General features: G+C 37.1%; 1 protein-coding gene across 2 annotated transcripts in view; it reads left to right on the forward strand.

Moving 5' to 3' along the window:
- The window catches only part of JMY (junction mediating and regulatory protein, p53 cofactor), a 73,780-nt gene that overhangs the window by 35,634 nt on the left and 14,801 nt on the right, over positions 1–23,345 (forward strand). The window contains exons 3-7 of one of the 2 annotated variants that reach the window (XM_075410622.1): positions 610–760; positions 2,934–3,103; positions 11,202–11,367; positions 15,187–15,374; positions 22,736–22,822. In XM_075410622.1, the coding sequence (XP_075266737.1) occupies positions 610–760; positions 2,934–3,103; positions 11,202–11,367; positions 15,187–15,374; positions 22,736–22,822 (762 nt within the window). The remainder of the gene's footprint in view (positions 1–609; positions 761–2,933; positions 3,104–11,201; positions 11,368–15,186; positions 15,375–22,735; positions 22,823–23,345) is intronic. The other variant, XM_075410623.1, reaches the window with a different exon arrangement.

Genomic DNA, 23,345 nt, shown 5'->3' on the forward strand with positions numbered 1-23,345 from the left:
GGGACTACTTAATGACTTTTTAAAAGTTGTGAAAATTTCCAGTTTTGGGAGAGAAAGATGTATTTTTGTGAATTTTTAAAAGAAACTCCAGACCTTTTACTGGCTTCACATAGTCATCACTTCAAAATACAATTGCCTTGACCTTGACAATGAAAAGATATTTGAACTCCCAGGCACTAGGAAATTGTGTTTGTAACAAAAAATACTGAAAAGTTGATCATTACTTACCACTACCCTAACACATCCCCTGTTTCCAGCTTGCTTCTGCCTGAAGAGCATTTGTTTTCTTCAGAATGAAATATTCTAGGCTGGAAGAAAGCCTGGGTGAAGCATGCTTGTTATCTGAAGTTAACAAGATATTTAACAAAAAGATACTGACAAATAAAATTTACATTTGAGTTTTTTGTGCTTTCAGTAAGAATAGTAATAAAACCGTGGATGTGCTTTTTCAACAGAAAGGAGCACTTAAAAGAGTTTTTTTCTGTTGAGTAGAAACCACGGTGACTTGCTGGTAGTTTTCTCTCCTTTTTCTTAGCCACTGTGAAACTGGTTGCTGTTGGCAAAATAGCAACAATTAATTGTGTTAATTATGGACTGATTTATTTTCAGATCTCGATAGAGAATGACTACCTAGGCCCCAGAAGAATTGAGAGTCTGCAAAAAGAAGATGCCGATTGGCAGAGAAAAGCCCACATGGCTGTGCTTTCTATTCAAGATCTTACAGTTAAATACTTTGAAATAACAGCCAAAACACAGAAAGGTAGTTATTTTCTACTATCCATCAAATAAATATCTTTAAAAATTTAGTTACTGTTTACCGTGTTCTGTAACTTGTACTGTGACTTTTTTTTGTCATCAGTCCTCCATGAGAAAAATGCAGTTTTTATTCCCATTTTTTTTCTTCTGTGTCTGTCTGAATCTTTCACCAATAAGCCTTTTCAGAATATCATCATAAGTAAGCAGTATAGAAATCTTAGATAAAAGTTTCACAACCACTTTCTCAATGTGATTGCGTTAGCTGCACTTATACATTTGCACAGGATTTAGGGAACGTAGAGTCTCTGATGGATTCTGTCTTCTGTACTGGATACAGCAGACTGTCATACTAAGTGTTTATTACCTTTCAATTAACTTCTGTTTCCTGTCTTCCCTGCCTTGCAGTAATTTTTTTTATAGCTCTAAATATTAAGCAGCAGCTTAGTTAAACCACTCAGTGAAAGCTGCTCTGTTGTTCAGAAATCTTCATGGATATAATCTTGGCATTTTTATGCTTGAAACCCAGCAGTTTTGCAGAAGAGTTGAAGCCAGTAAAACTGGGTCATGTGACATGCCAAGTACATCCATGCTCTCACCCTTGTACCGTTTAACTTAAATAATGAGTTTATTAGGGCAAACACACCTAAGGATGTGGTTTCATGTCACTTCTTTTAGTTTGACTGTGGGCTGCCACTGGCACAGTTGATGTCCCACTGTCTTCCCTGCCTTACTTCCTGTTTCTTTGCCTTGGTGATAGTGATTGTGCAACCAGATAAATGAGCTGTACCCCTGGGAGAAAATCTTTTTTGATGGGTATGTTTCCTGTCATCTCCCTGCATGACTCCTAGATCTGCCTCAAGAGAAGCAATTGCTGCAAAATGATTCTTTTTAGTGACAACCCAAGTTAAGGACAACGTGAAACTCCACCTTATTTTGAAAAAATGACTAATCCAGTTCAGGGGTGTTGGAATGATTTTAATTAGAGCAAATTCTAGATGTATTTAATCAGTTTGGTTCCTTTTCTAGTATGACAAAGGCAGGAAGTAAAATACCCCAGTTGATAAAGAATATCTATTTATGGTTATTTTTGTTTTGTTCACATGCTATTTTTATGTATAGCTGTCAGGATTGGGGGAAAAAAACAATGGGAACTGAAAGTCCTGGAGACTGTTTATAACCATAGACCTTTGGTATACAGGTTGTTAGCCTGTTTTGTTATGTTTGGGGTTTTTGGCCTCTTGCTGATCACAGGGTGGTCTTATGTACCAAAATAGTAACAAATGGCAGAGGAAAAACACATGAGAAATTAAAGGTGTTCTTTATTTTCTAACACCTGGGAACTGAACACTACCCTTTTGATTGTGTGACTTCCATGGCTTTTGCTTTGCAAAGCTAAGTGCACAGTATTGTGATTATTCTGTATATTAAAAATGGTAAAAACTCTCAAGTGTGTCAGGCTAGATGTTGTCTGGGGCTCAGGAATAGAAAATCTGAAATCGGGCAAGGAACTTCTGCTACTGTGAAGTCTTCCTGAAAAGATTCTCATTCAAATCTGCAAATGAAGATCAAATTATAATTTGTTTAGTTAATTTGAAGTAATTTTGTGAAGCAACCTGCATTTTTAAGTTAAAAGTTAGATGTTATTTAAATTTAATTCAGTATTCTGTAAGAATTACGCTTAAAGTCAAGCTGAAATTTTTGTTTTGTCATTTTTTTTTCACTGTGCAGATTTGTTTAAAATTATGACTGCATTGTAGAAGTTATAAAGGGAAGCTGGAGGCTTTAGTAGCTGATAATTGGTGCTTTCAGAAGTGGGAAAAACTTGGGATGCATTTTTAAGACTAGGAGGTAGCATTAATGAGGTATTTTTATTAAGTCAAGAATTCTGATGTAGTGTATGTTCAGGTACTGCATATTTAGAGTGGTCCCTCTGTGGATAACAAAAATTGGAATTATAATGATAAAATGATCAACAGATAGCTGATTGCATATTCATGTGAATCCTAAGAGTACTTATATCCTGGATTTGAATGTTAGTACTATGTAGAATGACTGCTCCCTGCTAAGAGAACTTTGTATGCTTTTGGATATAAATGTGTGCATTGTCTCTGCAGTAGAATCACTAGTGGTCTGAAGAGTAGACTGGTGAGCTATCTGCCTTTTCTTCCCTTCTGTAGCTGTGTATGATCGAATGCGAGCAGACCAGAAAAAATTTGGTAAGGCAGCATGGGCAGCAGCAGTGGAACGTATGGAAAAGCTTCAGTATGCAGTTTCTAAGGAGACTTTGCAGTTGATGCGTGCTAAAGAAATCTGTTTGGAGCAGAAGAAACATGCGCTGAAAGAGGAGGTAATTTTTCATACCAATAAATAGAAAAATAAAACATGAAGATAAAACCCAAACGTTAGAGTGTTGATATACTTAAAAAAAAAAATCAACCAAAAAATCAGAACACTAACAGCCCACTCCTCATACTTGAAAGTAATTGTTTTTCAGCTTCGAATAATAAAAATCTGTATTTAAACTTCTACTACCATGTTAGACAAATGGAGTTGCAATATAGGTGTGGTGGGTTTCGTGCTACTTATGTCTTCTGTTTACCTTTTCCCGGTTAGTCAACCAGGAAGACAGTTTTTACGGTTAAGGTTTACAGCTGTCCACTGAGATGAGTAAAATGAAGAGAAGGGATAGGACAGAAATCTGCTGCTATGTGATCTGCACACTTTAGCTCTGAGGTATTACCACCTTTTCAGAATAGTTCTGACATTCCAGGTGGAAGGTGTCTGAACATTAGTAAATTTGCAGATAACTAGCCTGTTGTACTGCACTCTCTTTATCTCTGCTTACTCTAACTATTAAGCCAGTCTTCCAGAGCGGGTTGTGCTAGCTGTAGCTTTCCTGCTTTCCTGAGGAAAGAGTGCATCCATTAAACTGTGTTTAAATGTCTTAGCAGAAAAAACTCATGCTTACTGGGTTTTATGACACCTTCACAAAAGCAAAAATGCTACAAATCTGCTTTTAAAATTTGATATCAGAAGGATATTCGGTGCTAAGAACTTTCGGTAATACTAACTTTAATTTACATTCTTTCCAATCAGTTGCTTGTTTTTAGAGCACTTTTCAAATGTTTCAGCAAAATTTGACTAAACCAGTGACTCTGTTATGAAAAGGTTATCAAGAGAAGTAATGGCTTTAGCACTGTATACATTGGTAGGTTTGTGAGCCTGATAGACTATGTGCCTATTTTAGGAGCTTCTGTAGAAGACAGCTGCAAAGAAGAGAGAGTACATGCAAGACCGAGAGCACAAAAATAAAAATAGTTTTCTCCATTTCAATGCTCTTATTATTTAGAAAGCCAAGAGTTGTCTGGAAACCTGAGTATCTGGCTGTTGCCATCCTTAGCTAAGAGTAGGTGAGCGAACTCAGCCATACTAATTGGTAATACTATATTGAATATGTTCACGTGTTTAGAGCAGCCATGCGTTGTCTTTTCCATAGCCCATCTTGCTTTTCTGCCAGTGGAGAACTTCTGTGAATTTACGTTGAATGAGATCTCAGTCTGGTAAATGAGTGGTTGTTTATTTTGGTGTGCAAAAGCATTAGGGGCTGCACAGGAAAAGGAGAGGTTCGTTGCAGTATACAGGGGGGTGAAAGGCTATGAACTGAGAGTTTGGGGCTTTTGAGGATGAAGAAATGGGGAACATCTGATGGATACGGGTGGGCACGGTGCTTTGGGGTGGTGTATTACAAGGTATAGAGAGCTCTGAGTCAAAGCATGGTGATGAGGAAATAGGAGGACCAGCTGTTGTTCTGAAATATGGGTTTTTTTGTTTTTGTTTTTGTTTTTTTTTTTTTTGCTTTGAGAATGTAAAAGCCCTAAGTATGCAAAGTTGGATGTGACAAACGTGACTGGAAACCCCATATTTGAGAAGAAGGGTTGAGTCTTACCATAAAGAAAATATTTGGTGATTACATTAGCTAGTGTATTTTGAAGAGATGACAGTAAAAAAAAGAAAACAAGAACAACAAAAAAATGAAAAGATACATTTTCTCCTTTAAACTTAAGAAGTGAAGACCTTCCTGCTGTGCTTGGATATATAAATTTGCTCTCAGTGAACAGGAAAAGGAGACACGTGGGAAATAATATACTTGTTTCTCTAGCACTTGATTCCCTCTTCGCCAAATTTATACTGAACTTACTGATTGATTTTTAAGAGGGACAGTAAAAATGACCTTGTTTCTGTAGTTTTCATTTAGTGTTGGGTACTTTTTTGTTTCCTAAAATGTGTTCACACTGTAAATATCAAAAAACTACTACATCTTCCAATTTATCATGATATGAAAATGACCAGGTTACATGATCAGGTTAGTTACAAGCTTGCTTTTTTTTGACAGTTGAAAATGTTAGCCCTGTGACTATCTGTGTATTAGAAAAAAAGAAAAAACCCTACACAAATTACATATTGTACTTTTTAATCTTCCTGATTTGTAACTCTTAAGTTCTATCTGTTGTTGCTCTGAATTTTGTTTGAGGGGGAGGATGAAAACTTTCCTTTTGAGGTAGACCAGAGTCTACTGCTGTGGATTGGTTGCCAAATCTTGTCCTCATGACAGTAAACAGAAACATTAAATCAGAGGAGTGAGAATCCTTTGTAGTTCTCCAAGTATGTAGAATAGTTTGGACAAATGGAAGTGACTGGAGACTTAAATTCCAACAAGTTCTGTCTTGCATATATAGGATTCAATAATGAGTCTTCTCTTTTTTCCTTTTAGAAGTGTACAGTTCAGTTCTAAAGATACACTTAAAAAATGGTTTTTAATTTACACAAATGTTCTGTCATATATTCATAAGCAAAATCGTATTCCAACAAAGTACTGCTCGGGTTTTTTAAGAATGTTTTTCGTAGTTTCGTAATTCTAAGAATATTTTCATTTCCTGTACATTGAGCCTTAATCAAAGATATATTTGTTTCCAGTGACTTTGAGTATTTAAGCAATATATTGCATTGCATGATTGTAATTTTACTTTGACCTGAGTTGGATGCATGGGCAAAAATAAGAATTTTATTAAGGTTTCTATTCAGAAGGCATGAATAGCTCTTTCTGGAAAGTTACTTTTCTTTCTGTAAGAAATGGACAGTGATTTTTGTACAGATACAATGTAATATTTTTCAAAAAACATGTTTCACCTTGGTAGATTTCATTATATCTTTTTCAAGCTTTTTCTTTCTGTGATAGTTTTTTTTGGAAAGACTAAGAAAGAAGCTAAAATTGGGAAATCTTTGAAGATTTATTTAAAAATGTTTGAATTATTACTTTTAATAACAGATTGGGAGTGTGTTTGCTTTCTTCACTTTCAGTGTTCAAATTGGCAAACTAAAATTTGTCGTAAAATGACAAAAATTTTTTTCTGTAATATTATTTTAAATGTGTATAATATTCTCCAGTTCAATCAAAAGTTCAAAAAGACTTTGGATAAAAAGTGTTTTAAGTGGTCGTTGTGTTTAAAGAAAATAGAAAGCAGAAAACTTAAAGCACCTCAGGTGAAGTACAGGGGTGAATTCTAGAGACAAAACTTGCTGTCATAGTTAGTCTTTTAATAATGCAGTGAGGCATTGTTAGCAAGTTACTGATTATCAATGCTAACTTACTGTGGACTTAATAGTTATCAAAATACCATGTAATTCTTTTGAAACAATATTATTAGAACATATATCCCCCCCCCCCCCAAGAATGACTGGGTAATCTGTCTTTAAAAGAGTATTAAAAAGTGCAGATCCCAGCATTTGAAGAGATTTTTTTTGTTTGAAGGATTTGGTGCATTACTGACACTTAGTTCCAATTTGCCAAGAGAAAGAAAAAGGTGAATTATTTATGGTCACTTAAAACAGACTCATGGCAGTATTAGAAAATCAGAACAGAAATACCTTCTCTGGCAAACCATTTAGCTACCTTTTTCTAGGCGTAGAAGATAAAACCAGGATAGTCCTTTAAAAAGACTAAAATCCTTGATAAACTAATTTATAAGGGTTTGAGTTCAGGATTAAGACAGAAAGAATGACGATTCAGAGCAAAGATCAGATCTGACTGTTTATGAGGACACTGTTGGTGTTCAGCAGGTTGTCTATGGATTTTTGAACATTTAGTGCTGGAAGAGAAAAAAGATTATAAAACCAATGGTACACACTTTTCAAGGGGAAAAGATGTTTCTTTTACTGTCTGTAATCTTTCTAATTGCACAGGAGTGATCCTCTTAACCTCATGTTTTTTTTTATAATGCTGTATCCTGTAGTATCATGGTCTGACTATAATTGATTCCTGATACTTATTTGCTTGCAGGAATACTTTTGTTCCACAAATTGCTAGGTGTGATTGAGAGCCTGCCTTGTATCAGTGTTCAGGGTGCTCCATGTTTCCCTTAAAATAATTTAAAAATTCTTTAAAATTATTTTTTGTTCATTTTGAGGATGAGCTTCCATATTCACAGTTCAAGACCTGAGGAGTTTTTTTTGAATTTAATTCCCTTCTTCTGAGATTACTCAGACAGCAACAATGATGAATTAAAATCAATACTGGAACTAGAGAACAGTCAGGATTCACATGGAGTGGACTGAAACATGACTTTGTATTGTATTTGAACAATAGCAGATTACTTAAAAGTCTGGGTAAGGGAAAATTTAATAGTGGTTATTAATATGTATTCCTAGGGAAAAATAATACAAGTTTTTGCCATGAGCTGCAGGTTAATTACTATGTAAATGACAGTAGATGAGAATGACAGTGGTCTTATAACCTGGTAGCAGTGTGATTGAGCCACCAATGCAACACAGTGGTACAGCAGCGGATGCTGTCCAGTATGTTATATCAGGTATTTCCAGCAAAGGGAAAAGTGCTAGTGTCACTGCACATGCGCTTGTGAGATTTCTGACACCTTTCTTCCATGCATTTCTGATCACCTGAGAAAGATTAGTTCTAACTGGAGGAGTTACAGGGAGGGCTACCACAACGATGCCAGGAACGGCATCTGTTGTACAAGAGCAGTTGAACTTGTTTTGACAAATAAAGTGAAGGCTGGGATGATACAAAATTGCTCTCTACAAAAGTACTAGTGGGAATAAAGATTAGTCAAGAGCAGTGCATGTTGCTGTGCAGTACTGGTGAAATGGTGTTATCTGCCTGTGAAAACATTGGGAATATTCAAGAAATTTCCTGGCAGCTAGGAGGGAGTATCTGAAACAGACTTACAATGGGAGTAACAAACACAGAGTTTTGTGAAAGCTTTATGTTTTGTTTTTGTTTTCGCAAAAGCAGAATAAGAACAACAATAACATAGAGATTCTTTTAAGAACTCAGTTTATGAAAGCAGTTCATTTTAGATTTGTCTGAAAGCATTTCATGGTGGTGGAAAGCTGGGTTTAATTGCCCTCACTTTTGTAGTCCATGTTTGGCTATTTTTATATTAATTTTGTCACTTACTCTTTAGTTTTTGCATTCATAGTTCTTGTCCCAGGCTTTCTGTTTTAACCGTTATGTCCTTATTACCAATGTGTGAGTTTATAGATAACGTATTTCTACCTTAGTACTATACCCAAGTTCCTGCTTAAGTTCTTCACTTAGTATGAATAAGACAACAAAGACTGTAAGGGCCAGAGAGATTAAATTGTTTTCTTGAGTTAATGCAGGAAGTTGTGGCATAGGGGGAAACAGAACTCAGATCTTCTCAGTTCTAGTTCTTTGTCCGGCTGCAAAATGTTTCTTTCCTGTAACGTCCACATGTTGAAGTTCTGCCTGTTTTTTTCACGGTGTTGATCAGCCTGAGATCTACCAAAGATACAGCAAATTACTAGTACAGGCTAGATAGCAACTTGTAACGTTAAGAATTGAACCAGTGGTACATTTTTAACAAAAAATGCTGAAGTTTTCCCAAGACTGTTGGTGTTGTTGTGAATTATCACACATATAGTGTCTTACATAAAGTTTTAACATAAGTGGTGGAAACTAAAGGTCCCTCATTTTTCTTTTTCATGAGGGTCTGTGATATCAGGATATCTGCCTGAGAACCATACAACAATATTAATTTCACATTGCTGTTGCACCAGAAAACTGAATATAGTGGTGGTGTACCCCTAAAACAGACCGGATGGCTGACAGCATCTGTAATGTGTGCTTGTAGGGCTAAGTCTTGGTTGTCAGACAGGTCCTTTATCAGGCAGATACCACCACAGCTGAATGAAAAACTGAGTTGCTATAACTTGGTTAGCTGGTACTTTTGAAGATGGCTCCTTTATGTCTCTATGCAGTGTTTATACAAAGTCTGTGGACTTAAATTTGAGAACATCTTTTTTTAAAGAAAAAAAATGTGTAATTTTGAGTGAATTTCACACTCACTGACAAAGCAAAAGTTCTTAGTTCTGGTATAAGTTTGAATGACATTGCCTTAGTTTGGTGGTAGGGGATGGGGGGGAAAGGCAAACAAAAAAACCCCCATCACTTTTTTGTTGCTGTGGTGTGAGAAAATCCTTTGAAAGTGCCAAAACCCAGGATACCCTGCCTGACCAGTGAACATTATCCCTCTTGCATGAAAAAACTAGAATGTTCAAAAGAATCAGTCCTTGCCTCTTGATAACTAGCCTCTAATTCACTCCAAATATGCCATCATTACATCATTTACTGTTCTGGTCACAATTAATAATATGGAAACAGAGTAGTAGAATGGTGTAAGATGACATTTTGGTGTCACAGTGGACTGAAACGTATAAATTATATATTATTCTCTGTACAACCACAGTTATTGATTGTGAGATTTATGGTGCTCACTTAAGGACTAATAAGCCTTTCAGGGTAATAGTTGCTATACAAAAATGCATTCAGTAAATACAGAATGTAGTAGAAGAAATTTTTAAAATAGACCTTAGCAGAATTCATTCACAGGTCTTCTGTCTATCAATCTTACATGGAAACAAATGTAATATACAGAACTGTTTCCTTAGAATTTAATTGAGCGGTGAAATCCCTGTCAATGGGTAATGACGCAGGTGCTAAAAGCATACAGGCTAAAAAAAAGGATAGGAAAAAACTTATGAAGTTAAGATCCAGTAAGAAAGTCTGTTTTGTATAAAGGACAGTACTGTGGCTGAAGCTGTGCTGCTAGCTGTGCTAGAGGCTGGTGAGACGTTTGGGGAAATTGCTGCACTGCCTACTATGTTTCATCTTCCTCAGTATTTGTAGTTAACCTTTGTCCAGAACAGGCTATTGGGCAGGATGGATCTTTGGTTTAATTCAGTGCAGATACTTTTCTGTTTCAGTATAGTTATATTTAAACATGTGAGAAATAAAAACGAGGAAGCCCATTCCTGGCTGTTAATTACAGAAAACAGTTTTAAACCTTAAAGAAACCACCATAACATAAAAACATACTAGTGAATATTTTTTTTAAAATATGTAGTTTGCTAGGTGCTGTATTTTTGCTTGGTAGGCATCCCTTTTTAATGATTCAATGTCTGATATAGAAACCAGACCATGCTTCGTCAGGACGGTAAGGTAGATAGATCACAAATCTTGAGTAAAATTTAGAATTACTTTTATCCGTTATCTGAGAGAAACTGTCAGAGATATATTTTTTTTAGCAGGTAGAGAACTGAGATGTGGCCCTAACTCTCCTGCATGCAGGTTGTAGAGCTGCATGCCTTTGAATTCCCTCCAAAGTGAGACAGCATGTAAGATTCCCTTGCATGTCAGGATTTCTTAAATATGGTCTGAATGGCTAACTGTATTGAGCACTTAAATCTTGTTTGGCTGAATGAAAGAGGATGATTTGAGTTCACTTTGGTTGTCTTGTGTCAAACATATGACACGAATAAGTACTAAGATGTATATAAATATTTTAGTCTAGGTCTTTTTTTCTCCTGTGAAGTACTCCAGAAACAATTGAAGCTCCTCTGTTAAGTTGCTATTACAAGAGGATCGATTGATGTAATTATCCCTCTTTCCACCACCTTTCACTTTTTTTCCTCAGTTCAGCTTTAATGGCAGCTTTAACTATAGTTTTCTAGATGCCATTAGCAAAACAACTTTTAGCCTTTTTGAACTGAAGATGAGAAAATACTGATTTCATTGTGTACCTTCATAGATTCAAGTAACAGAGTAAAAGAATGGTAGGGATGTTTCATGCTATGCACTGTATGATTTGTCACTTTGACAGTCATGAAGAATAGTCCAATGCCATGGATTTTTTTTATTGCCATATAGAAAATGTCAGATATTAGAGATATACGAAATTGTGTGTCTGATCAAAACCTATCGTCATGTCTTGATGAGTTCAATTTTAACATGTTACATCTAGTGTACCAGACCATATCTAGCTGTAACCGTAAAGTGTGTGGTTTTGTTCTCCTCGTTATCCTGGAGTCACGTTTTTAGGTTTGGGTTTTTTTCTTTTTCCATTCAGATGCAGAGCCTGAAAGGTGGTACAGAAGCCATAGCCCATTTGGACCAGTTAGAAGCTGATTATTACGATCTACAGCTTCAGTTATATGAAGTGCAGTTTGAGATCTTGAAATGTGAAGAGCTGCTGCTGACAGCACAACTTGAAAGCATCAGAAGACTGATGTCAGGTGCTTTATGCATTTTAATTAAGATGTAATCTGTAAAAGATAATTCTCTTCGTAAGAGTCTAGTAAAGCCTGTCAGAATGAAATGAGAACAGTTTCTTTACCATGTGTAAGAGCTGGATCTTCCAACATATGTACTGTTAAATTAAAATTTACACCTGTTCATATGGTGTGTAAATACACATACAGAAGTTTTGATCTGGCTCCCATTGCCTGTGTTTGGAAGTAAGGATGTAAGATACTATGTCAGTTTTGGAAAACTAAATTCAGGGAGGAGGAAATAATTACTGGACTTGTCTCATTAAAAATTTGCATTGGTATTATTCATTTCTTTGAAGTGATTGGTTTTCAAAATGCATTCCTGTAAATCAGAGTGCTTCAGCTAAACTTTGATTCTTGTTATATTGCCATCTTGCTGATTTAGAGCAGTGATGCAAATCTTATGTTTCTAGATTGTGCTGTACCTTGTGTGCTCACAAACTATGGAAATGGTGCAGGTAAATCATGCAGTGTTTTTGAATCGCAGGTCTGACCTTTGGACCTTTCTATAGTTAATGTTTTTATTCACACAAGCTCTGTTTTATTATATAGTGCGTAGGGCTTGCGTAGCAAATTTTGTTATGGATAGTAAAGTCACTTAGAAGAGAGGTTTGAAGCTGGATCGTATTGTGAGTTACCTCTGGAAAAAGAGAAGACATAGGTATCACAGATTCTTCTCACTGTGACGTGAATCTCCTTTTAGGCTTGTGATGGCAACAACTGTAACTGCGTGTATAGAAGATGAGGATTGAAAACTCTGTAAATGACTTAAAGAAATGTGGCAGCTTTCACCGGGTGCCTCTGAGAGCTAGTTAGTAGGTTAGAGATACATAGTTTTTGCACTTGGGAAATCAGACATTTAATTTTGATACTGAAGACCCAGTATTATTTGGTTACCTGTGGACCGAAGGAAATCCCTTAAACACAAGAGGCTGAGAAGGAATGTGGATCAAAATCCTATCTCTTTGATGTAGTGATAGTAAAAACTAAAGGCCCTCAGACATTAAGCCTGCTGTAAAAACACCATAGGTCAGTACAACTTGTCACTAATGTTTTCTGCAGAAATCTCAAAAAAAACCCCAACCCCACAACCTCACCCAAAATAAAACAAAAGTCGCAGTCAGCTAAGCAACCAACCAACCCTGTCCTTCCCCCATGGCAACAAAGTAGTTCAGTGTTCTGGCTGCTTTTGCTGTTTTAAGTTTGTGAAGTATTTTTTGATACAAAATCCAGAAGTGTTTTTTTCCCCTATTAAAGACAGCTGTCTGTGTTAGAAGGAATTACTGTTTTTCAGACAGAAAAAGAAAAATACAGTTCTTCAGTGTGTAAGAATTTCGTTCAAAGGATGAAATTGCCTCTTCAGACTTTAGGTGCAGGGGATGGAACAATTGATGTGAAGAATGACACTGAAGCGGCTACATCTCTTCAAGACTGTTCAGTACATAATCTGAATGAAAGCATCTAAAACATGTAGTGGTCTTTTAATATGTGTTGTTTCCTATGCAGTCAAACAGAAAGGAATGCTGTGTTGCATTTGTTGTTACACTTGCCTTTTAAAGTGTAGTTACAAAAGTAAAGTAATAGCCTTTTGATTGTGAATATCTGTATGGTTTGAAATACATGTGTCTTAGTGACTTGTAGAGGCTGTTGCTATTCTTTAGTCTTTAACTGTATTAGCTCTGCAGAGGTATTTCAGAAAGTTTTGGATTCTGGTTTGGTTTGGGGGACATGAGCAGTACTGTTAATGAAGTGCCAACAGAGTTTTTCGAGAGTGTGATTTGATTTGACTGCCAGTCAATTGTAAGCTAGAAGAAAAACATCATCTTTTGCAAATTCAGCACAGTGGATCTGAAAAATCAAATGATAACAGATTGTCATATTACAAACAGCAGTAGTAGTTTTTTACTGTCATTGACCAAATACCTACACTAAAATTCACAAAATGTGAATTTATTAGGTTAGAATTTTAAAGGTTCTTATACTATCCATGCAAACTATTTGTACATCCTTGTAAGATGGTTTTGTGGTGGACACATTGCTGTTGACAAAAGAATGTGACAGCAGGTTCCTGCTTTGGTTGTAGGGTAGGTTGAACAAGTGCAAGTGGTATGGATTGTATCTATAAAGGGGTAATTCTAATTGTTTTATTGTAAATCGTGGAGTCATTAGAAGCTTAAGCACTTACCAAATTTACAGGCATTTCAAAAGCTCAAAAGCTGTTTGTAGGAAACTCTGGGAATGTTTGATAGAGGTTGCAACAGAGTTGCCAAGGTTGAGTTTTTTGAAGAGTAAAACATAATTTAACATATGTTTTAGAACTGGTAGATTCGACTGGTTTGAAGCTGAGCTATTTAGGGTTTCACTTGTAAATTCCTGTATTTAACTCTGCATGAAGGTGTTCTAAAATAAAATTTGCATGTAAATTCTCCCATTGTATAAATGCATGGTAAAATACAATTGTTGTTAGCCATGAGGCTGATTTTTACTCACTGATGTCTCAAAGTGGGTTCTAGTGACTTGGCAGGTTTACCTGTGGATGAAACTTGATGTGTTTGTTTTGGGGTTTTTTTTGTTGTTTTTTTTTTTGTTTGTTTTTTTTTAACAGAACATTAAAGACTGTAGTAGGTCTGTTTTTATTAGTTTTTCTTTTGAGGCTAATACAGTGCTGTGCTTTCTTTTCTGGTCCTGCCATGTCTTCTGCTGAGCTGAAATTAGCCTGACAAGCAGAGTTTTGGTTGCAGTAGAGACTGTACACACAGATAACATGAAATGAAAACAGCTTTTAAAATGGACAGTGTACTGAAGAAAACCCTGCCCCTCTCCCCAAGTAATCTAGAAGCAGAAGTAGGAGGAAGTTATGGTCTTGCTCAATGTAGTTGATGAAGTTGAAATGAGAAGGTTTGGTGGTGCTGCAGAGTAGACACTTGACAGTCATGCCAGCTGTATCTGCCTGTTTCAGCCAGCAGTAATGCATATCCCTCTTGATGTATCACAAAAATGTCCTACTTCATATGCCAGTGAAATAAGGAACAAGAGGCCTTTGCTTCTTCATTCCAATGTTCTGCAAGGATTTATAATTGTCACTCTTTCCTTGGCAAGAGATGAGAAGGCAGCATTCAGAGATGAGCTCAGTGTTACACTGAATGCTTCACTCAGGAGGCTAAAAATCATGAGTGTTGATAAAACTTAGTAGTGACCTCCTTTACAGGCCTGCAATGCTTTGAAGGATTGCCTTGAAGTTACGCTCCTTCTGCTGCCTCTCAGTAGAAGCAGTGACTGGAAGGTCAAAAACCTCATAAGAGAGGATTTTTGGTGTTTTGTTGTGTGATTTCCCCTTCATGAAATTAATAGTTGGTTATGGCAGAGAAATGTCATGCCAAAGACTTCAGAAAGAGTCTGTATATCCTGAACTTTGTAGTGAAGACCAGAGGATATTAATGCACATCGTGATTCCCTTCTGTTGGGGAAGATGCGCATGGACATTGTGATCAAGTTAGGCTACAGACACAAGTGCACATTTAGAGATGTAGTTTTTTTTTTAATACTCCGAGCTTACCTGGACACCAGGCTGTGCTTCATATAAACTTTAAAGCCCTACAGTGCTTTGCTGTGTAGTGTTTTTCTTGTGACTTTTCGATTTTCGATAGCTCTCTGAAAGGACTATAACATTCTTCTACATTAGATCTTGCAACTCAGTGGGAGGGTTGTTGTTGAAGAAAACAAAATGTTAATCAAATACAAACTATTGATTTGACTTTTTCATTGCTAACATTTTTAAAACAGAGAAGAGAGATGAAGTGGTGTATTATGACACTTACGAAAGTATGGAAGCCATGCTTGAAAAAGAGGATGCAGCAACATCTATACACTTGCAAAGAGAGGAGCTGCAGAAGTTACAACAAAAAATCCGCCAGCTGGAAGCAAGGCGTGGACGTATTTCAGCCAAGAAAGCCTACCTCAGAAATAAGAAGGTATTATTAAATTGCAAATTTCTAGCATAATTAGTGAATTTAATAAAACTTCAAAAGGTTTCATTTCAGATACAACTTCCAAGTCTCCCAGCAATTACATGATTTATATTTACTACTTATTAAAAGTTGTTTTACAGAGTACCAAATACAATAGCATGTAATATTAAACTGATATATGCAAGATTCAGTTTACCTTTTAGCTTTAAAGAAACCTTTAATTACTTTGAAGTAAAAAAATAAACTGTTTAACGAATCAGAGTACTTCATGTGGAAAGTACATGCTAGAATGCATGCTTTTACAGAGAGTAGTTTTATATATATTTGCAGAAGAGAATTTTAATGAGTATTTTCTCACTGAGTTCTACTTTCATTCTCTTACCTTATCCTTTTAAACTTACGTCATATGTCATTGATACTCTATATTCAGCAGCTGTATATGAAATCAAGTATATATTCTTAGTTTGTAAAAGTAGGTGTGCAGTTTAGAGCCGTTTTCCTTTTTCATGCACAACCTGATGGGATGTTGTGCAGAAAATTGTTTTGATATAGCTAATGTTTTGAAATTGTGTATCAAATATATGTAAGTATGTTCATTCCTTTTTTCCAGAATGACTTGTTTATTGTTCTGTAGCAGTTTGCGGTTACATCAATATAAATTATTAAGTGAGATGGCTTAATGAGTAGAGCAGATCAAAGTTTTGAGAGATCATTGTAGTTTTTGTCATAAAATAGGTTTCGCTCAATACTATATACTTTAAGGCTGTGCAGAAGTCTCAGTTGAGACCTCATTGTAGATGAGGTCAGGGGCTGGTGTGGTTGTGTGCTCCCATTTGTGTCACTTCATGTGGGAAATGACCCCTTTATATAAACAATCCTAGTACATTGAAAATAAAGCCTTCAGGTCTTGCCCCTTCCCTTCGTAACTTAATATATGTATTTTAGTACCTGAATCTGAAGCAGAACAGAGGAAACAAAACAGTAGTTGATACATTTTTATGTTTTGGGGTTTTTGTATTTTTTCAGTCACTGTCCTGTCTCTGATTAACACAGTAAGGAGAAGACTGCAAATAAATTATTATAAAGAAATGTCTCTTGTTAGCCAGTTATGGGAAGTAGTTAGCGCAGTCATTGAGTTCGTTTTGTGTGAGTTTGTAAAAAGAAAAAGTATGAAGAAGCTGGGCTTTTTAGTACTCTAAGGGAAAGATCCTATCTGTCATGTTATGTTAATTAACATAGGCTACATTATAATAGTTATGCTATTTTCTTCTGAATATGAATAGACATTGCTGGCATCTCATGGAGTAGACGAACCTGTTTAAAAGTGACAGCCTGGTTGCTGTTCCTTACTTAACTTACAGGAGTTAACAAGTTGAGAAGCAACCGTGAAGCAGGAGTAAAGATTTTTCAGCATGCGTTTTTGTCTGTATAATAAACTAGTCACCTTCAGTTGGCTCATTTGTTTCAAGGTTATGCCTTGATAAAATACCTTGCTGAAGACGAAGGAATTAGTTCTAGGCTGTAACACTAGTTGCAGTGTGTCTGCTTGTGTGCTGAAACATGATGCAGAGTTGTATATGGTAGTATTGCTAATCTGGGTCTGCATGCAGGAGTAGTAGTCATATCTGTTCAACGTTGTTGGAAGAATGTGGCTGTACGGCTTTCAGGACCTGAGGTGATGTCTCCATGTGGAACTTCACTGCTGAGCATCACAGTGCTCTCAGAACTAGTTCCAGCTCTCTACTGATTTCATTGCCCAGCATAGCATTATCTGCAGCTGAGTACTGCAGTGAGATACTTAGCTTTCAGCTTCTAAAGAATTAGAATAGCATGTATTTAAATTTGAAGGGGAATTCAAAGAATTTTATTTGAGCAAAAAGAATAGGCAGAATGTGATGCTGTGTGCCATTTTGCAGCACTCACTGGGTGGAGGAGAACGTAGCCATTTTGATGGATGTTTCTGTTAGTGGTATTTACTATAACTGCTCTTACTGCCTGCTGTATAACTCGGAGCCCTACTAAGCTTGCTAGTAATTACCAGAAAATCAAGACTCTTACAGCTTTGACTCAAACATAAACAAGCTTTGTATCTTGAGTGACCATCCTAGCGATACTGCAAAACATTGTTAAGGAACACCATTTATAGTGCCAAATATGGGTAGTTGTACTTTACAGAACTCAAAGGAAAAAAGGGTTCTTGCTCTGAAGAGTTTGCAGTTTAAGTTAAGCATGCAGAACAAAGAAACAGGTGGGATGCAAAAGCAGACTCTAAATACTGAGAATGAGTGCAGTGATGACTGAATGTGGAGAAAAGAATTTTTTGAGGATGGATTTGGAGTTTTGGAGGATGCATTGAGAAAGCACATATTATGTAGTAATTCTTTCTCAAAGTCTGTCTATCTCTCTCAATTAAGATATATTTGTTGTTGAACTGAGATGAGACTCTGCTTAATGCAGTTCTGACTGTGTTCTTGACCATGCTTGTTTCAGCATAGTATCTTAGAACTGTAAACAAGTGTTCTGTTTTGGATTGGGTTGGGGAGGTTTTAGTTTGAGTGTGTTTTTCTCTTTGTTTTGTTTTTTTTACCTTGTTAGTTTTGTAGTTGAAAACAAAAACCGAGCTATGCATTAAGTGGTGTATATCAGGGTCTTGTGATATATTTAGAAATTACAATCCTTGCTCATTACTAGGTTTTTGGCAACTGAAGATTCTCCTAGGAGAATGCCTCTTTTCTATCAGCAGATACCATGATTAAGAAAACAGTAGGATCTGATTCTCTATCATCAGGTTTTTTTGGGGGGAAGATCATTTCATTACCCAAGTATTTGAAAATCTTTTCTGTTGAGGAGACAACTCCTTGAAAGGGAGTCAGTTACGCTGTATAGTAGAAGACTATATGTAATACAGACTTCTGTGACTATAGTCTCTATTCATTTTGTTTGTTGGAAATTCCTTCTCTGTTTTGCAGTTGATGCTTTTATTCTTTGATGATGTTGTCAAATATTTGCACCGAAGCTTTATCTAGCTTTTGCTAAAGGTTTGTTAGAAATCTCATTCAATTATGATTCTGAATAACTGAGCCAGCATTTCTTCAATGTATGATTTTACTGAGGTTGGTGTTCTTTCACTGTACTACCAGGAGTATACACTCTTTATTTTCGGATTTTTTATACAAACCTATTTGCATTTGTTAAGCAGTCGTTTCCTGATGTTCCTTTGTGCTGATGACAGTGAGTGAGTTATTAAAAAATAAGATTTTAATAGCATTCTCATTATTTGTATTTCTTGAAAGCTAGTTACGGATTTTTTGTGCAGTATATTGCTATTGTTATCCCAGTCTACCCCCTGCTGGCTGCACAGTAGCATTAATTAGGTTATCATATGGGACAAACAGCTGTTTCATTAGGGAGCTAGATTTATAGCAGAGAGTCAAGGTGAAAAATCTGTAGTAGAAGATGTCTAGAAAAATATCTTTGGAAAAACAGAGTGGGTGGGTTCATGAAAGGCAGGTCCTGCTTGACCAACCTGATCTCCTTCTGTGACCAGGTGACCTGCCTAGTGGATGAGGGAAAGGCTGTGGATGTCATCTACCTGGACTGTAGTAAGGCCTTTGACACTGTTCCTCACAGCATTCTCCTGGAGAAACTAGCTGCCCATGTTTTGGATGGGTGTACGCTTCGCTGGGTAAAGAACCGGCTGAATGACCGAGCCCAGAGAGTGGTGGTGAATGGAGTTAAATCCAGCTGGCGGCCGGTCACAAGCGGTGTCCCCCAGGGCTCAGTTTTGGGTCTGGTCTTGTTTAACTTCTTTATCAGTGATCGGATGAGGGGATGGAGTGCTCCCTCAGTAAGTCTGCAGGTGACACCAAGCTGTGCAGGTACAATCCTGGGCAAGGATCGTACCCTACGATCTACTTGACGGTAGGAAGGCTCTGCAGAAGGATCTGGACAGACTGGATCAATGGGCCGAGGCCAACTGTATGAGTTTCAACAAGGCCAAATGCTGGGTCCTGCACTTAAGTCACAACCCCAGGCAACACTACAGGCTTGGGGAGGAGCGGCTGGAAAGCTGCCCGGTGGAAAAGGACCTTGGGGTGTTGGTTGACAGCCAGCTGAACATGAGCCAGCAGTGTGCCCAGGTGGCCAAGAAGGCCAATGGCATCCTGGCTTGTATCAGGAATAGTGTGGCCAGCAGGAGTAGGGAGCTGCACCTGGAGTACTGTCTTCAGTTTTGGGCCGCTCACTACAAGAAAGATGTTGAGTTGCTGGGGCTTGTTCAGAGAAGGGCAGTGAAGCTGGTGAAGGTCTAGAGAACAAGTCTTATGAGGAGCGGCTGAAGTAACTGGGGCTGTTTAGTCTGGAGAAGAGGAGGCTGAGGGGAGACCTTATTGTTCTCTGCAACTATCTGAAAAGAGGTTGTAGTGAGGCAGGTGTTGGTCCCCTCTCCCAAGTAACTAGCGATAGGACAAGAGGCAGTGGCCTCAAGTTGCGTCAGGGGAGGCTTAGATTGGATATTAGGAAAAATTTCTTTACTGAAAGAGTGGTCAGGCATTGGAACAGGCTGCCCAGGGAGGTGGTTGAATGACCATCCCTGGAAGTGTTCAAAAAGCATGTAGATGTGGCACTTCGGGACATAGTGTAATAGGCATGGTGTTGTTGGGCAGATGGTCGGACTTGATGATCTTAGAATTCTTTTCCAACCTCTTATTCCATGATTCTTCCTCTTTCTCTTCTTATTACAACATAAGGGCATAGCTACACAGAACGCTTACAGTAAAGTATCGTTTCTGCACATACTGAGCTTACTAAATGAGAAGTGAACCTTTTGATTGGGATGCTTTTCCATCTGAAAGCAAGGATCACTGGAACCAGTTAAATATAATACTAATGCAGATCTCTTTTATGTATATAGTATGTTTCTTGTCTTAAACATGGTAGCTTATCCAGTGATGAAGGTTGAAATAGTTTCTCAGCTCTCCCCTTTTGTGTCTTTAATAGAAATACCATTTGATGCTGTGAAATCAGTCAGATGATTGAAAGAGAAATGAACATTACTTCTTGATGTGCTCAATTCCACACAGTTGGTCAGCATTTTTCTTGAAGTGTGGCTTTCACTGTACGTAATGCTCTTGCCTTCCCAATGTTGAGAGGGAAGGGCTACTTCCAATGTGCAGCAGGCTGTATCACTGCTTAGACACCCTATTATGGTAATCTCTTTTTTTGCCAGAGATTGTTGTTTATGTTCAACTTGTCATCTGCCATAATCATGCAGATCATTTTCTTTGATGCTGCCACCCAGTGGGGTTTTTTCTTCATCCTTTGTTTGTAGACACCTAATGTTGTCTACAAGTAGAATCCTTTTTTTTTTAAAGACCATTTCTATAATTAGTTAAGATGATTCAGATTTCCAGTCCTGTGCTGCAACATGTTTTCAGTCCCTTGTAGGTGTCTATAACATGAAATAATAAAAAAAACTGTCTTTGTTTATTAGTACAAAGCCAGCACCAAATATGGTTTTTATGCTTAAAATGTCTTTCATTATTACTCTTAATCAGAAAGATTTAAATACTGATGCTAAAATGTTTCATAAAAGTGTGCCCCCAAGTACTTAACACATGTCAAAACACGCAAACCAAACCTAACATACATTTTCTCATTATTTTATAATACTACTTTGTATCTTGTAACATACGTTCCTCGTTATTTTAGGAGACTTTTAATCAAACTTAACACATAAATAGAAAATAAACTAGGAAAATAAATCAGTAGTAGTATTACAAAAAAGTCTTTCAGATTCTCTAGTAACATTCTGAAGCTATTGCTGTGTCTTTGAAACACAGAAATGAGGTAGTTTGTACTTTTGCAATAACAAATAAAATTGATTAACTTTTCCAGCTGTAATAATGAAACTCTTTTCATCAGGGAAGAAAACTCCACAGACAAACATAAAAACCCATCAGTATTTAGCGATATATATAAACCTCTGATGAAGCTGGGACAGTATTCCCACAGAAACTTAAAGCTCTTCTTGTAGTGTTGCCTGTATACAGTAGCAACATTGATGGTCTGACTGTTCAGAAACATACAAGACAGTATGGTATTTCTGTCATATACAGGAACACTGGCTACCTTTTCTTGTGATCACAGGGTGTCCATAGTCAGCTTGTAGAAGAACATAGCTTTCTATGCATTTCCAAGTGTCCAAAATTGTGGGCTTCTTTTATCCCTTCGGTCCTTGTTTTTGTGTCTTTCTGTCACTACTGTAGTGTCTTGCTTGATGGCTGATAACTACATCAGCTGCCGCAAGCAGTGCTTTCAATGGCAGAGCTCCTGTCTGGCTCCACCCAGTAAGTCAAGCTGACTATTGCCTGGGAAGCCCATCGCTTTGGTGTTCTTCTGGCTGCAGTCACACTCTGAACTGCTTCCCAACACAGCCCTCTCTTACAAAGCCATGAGATCTGTTTCCAGCTACACATCTGACTTTGTTTTTGTTCGATGTGATGTTTGTACTGGACCTAATTTCATTGCCCATACTGTCTGATTTCCTGGGCCTCAGTATTGTCCTATGAACTTGTCTGTCTTGTTGCTACCATGAATTCTGGCACGTGCCTTTTCTTTGTAACTTATACTTAATTCAGTTCTTTTTATAATACCTACCTGAAGTTTAAGTGTCATCCTGTTTCATGTCATCTGTTGTAACATGGCCAGTTTTTTTTTTTCAACCAGTGCTTATTTGCAGGCAATGTAATAAATGCTTGTTTTTAAACCAGGTGTTACAGACATGAACTCAGTATAGTAAGTGAACCTGCTTGTGCATGCATGAAATTTTAACAATTTAATGTTTGTGCTTGAAGATTGTACATGCAAAAGACAAACTGACTCTGGTAAATGAGAAGCTGCCTAGTTGCATAAACAGAAATACGTAGTATATTTGAGAGTTAGTTATTAGCCATGAATACAAATACATGGAGTTACACAAGGCTTTTCACAGAATCACAGAGTGGTAGGGGTTGGAAGGGACCTCTGTGGGTCATCTAGTCCAACCCTGTTTTATGTAGTGTTTGACCAATCAGTGTTGCTACTTTTATACTGGTGTTGTAGAACAGACTTTTCAAGCAGCTGTTACTTGTATATATTCTTTTGACAGGTAAAAGTAATAGGTTTGGCTTTGTCTGTTTCGGTTTTGTTTCCATTTTTTGGTTTTATTGTAAGTTAAAGTAGCTTGGTTAAATTAGTTTTTCTGAGACAGCCTTTGTATTTTTTATGCTTCTAATTCTTAGTGCTATTTGCTAAATATGACATTATACCCTGTAAATTAGTATTTGAAATTCGTATTTTATAGATAACATTTAATGTCTCTACAGGAGATCTGTATTGCAAAGCATAGTGAAAAGATCCAGCAGCACCACCAGAGTGAGGAGGAATACAAAATGCACCATACTGTTCAGCTAGTAAGTTTGAGTTTTCTGCTGTTGTTTAGCCTTTAATTAATAGCTTGCATTCCTCATTATACATTAATTAGGAGCATATTCAGAGTGATAGCTGTTTGAAAAAGGTTTTGTGTATCCCTGACCTGTGCACCATGGATGTCTGTATCGTATTATGCTGGTAGTGGAGACTATATAGCTGTGTTACGATGACATTGAACCCAAGCAAATAAAACAGCTCTTTAATGCTAAGTTCACAGTCTAAGTGATTACTGCTAGGGTTGGACTGCATGTAGTTTGTTATCATGTGCACACAGATGATTGTGGACATCACCCAAGTACAGCGTCAGGTATGCTGAGTAAGAAAGCCATACACATTTATTCTTCAATCTTAGTAAGTTTGTCTGCTGTTTTTCTTATTTCTACAAAACAAATCACCTGAAAAGCCTTGTAGCAGTTCCAGCTGTATGCTCCATGATTCCCTGCACAGTCTCATTGCAGAGAATAGGCTTGCTAGGCTGACTCTTGTGCTGAACATAGTAGACTT

Source organism: Opisthocomus hoazin, chromosome Z (assembly GCF_030867145.1).
Source record: "Opisthocomus hoazin isolate bOpiHoa1 chromosome Z, bOpiHoa1.hap1, whole genome shotgun sequence".
NCBI lineage: Eukaryota > Metazoa > Chordata > Aves > Opisthocomiformes > Opisthocomidae > Opisthocomus > Opisthocomus hoazin.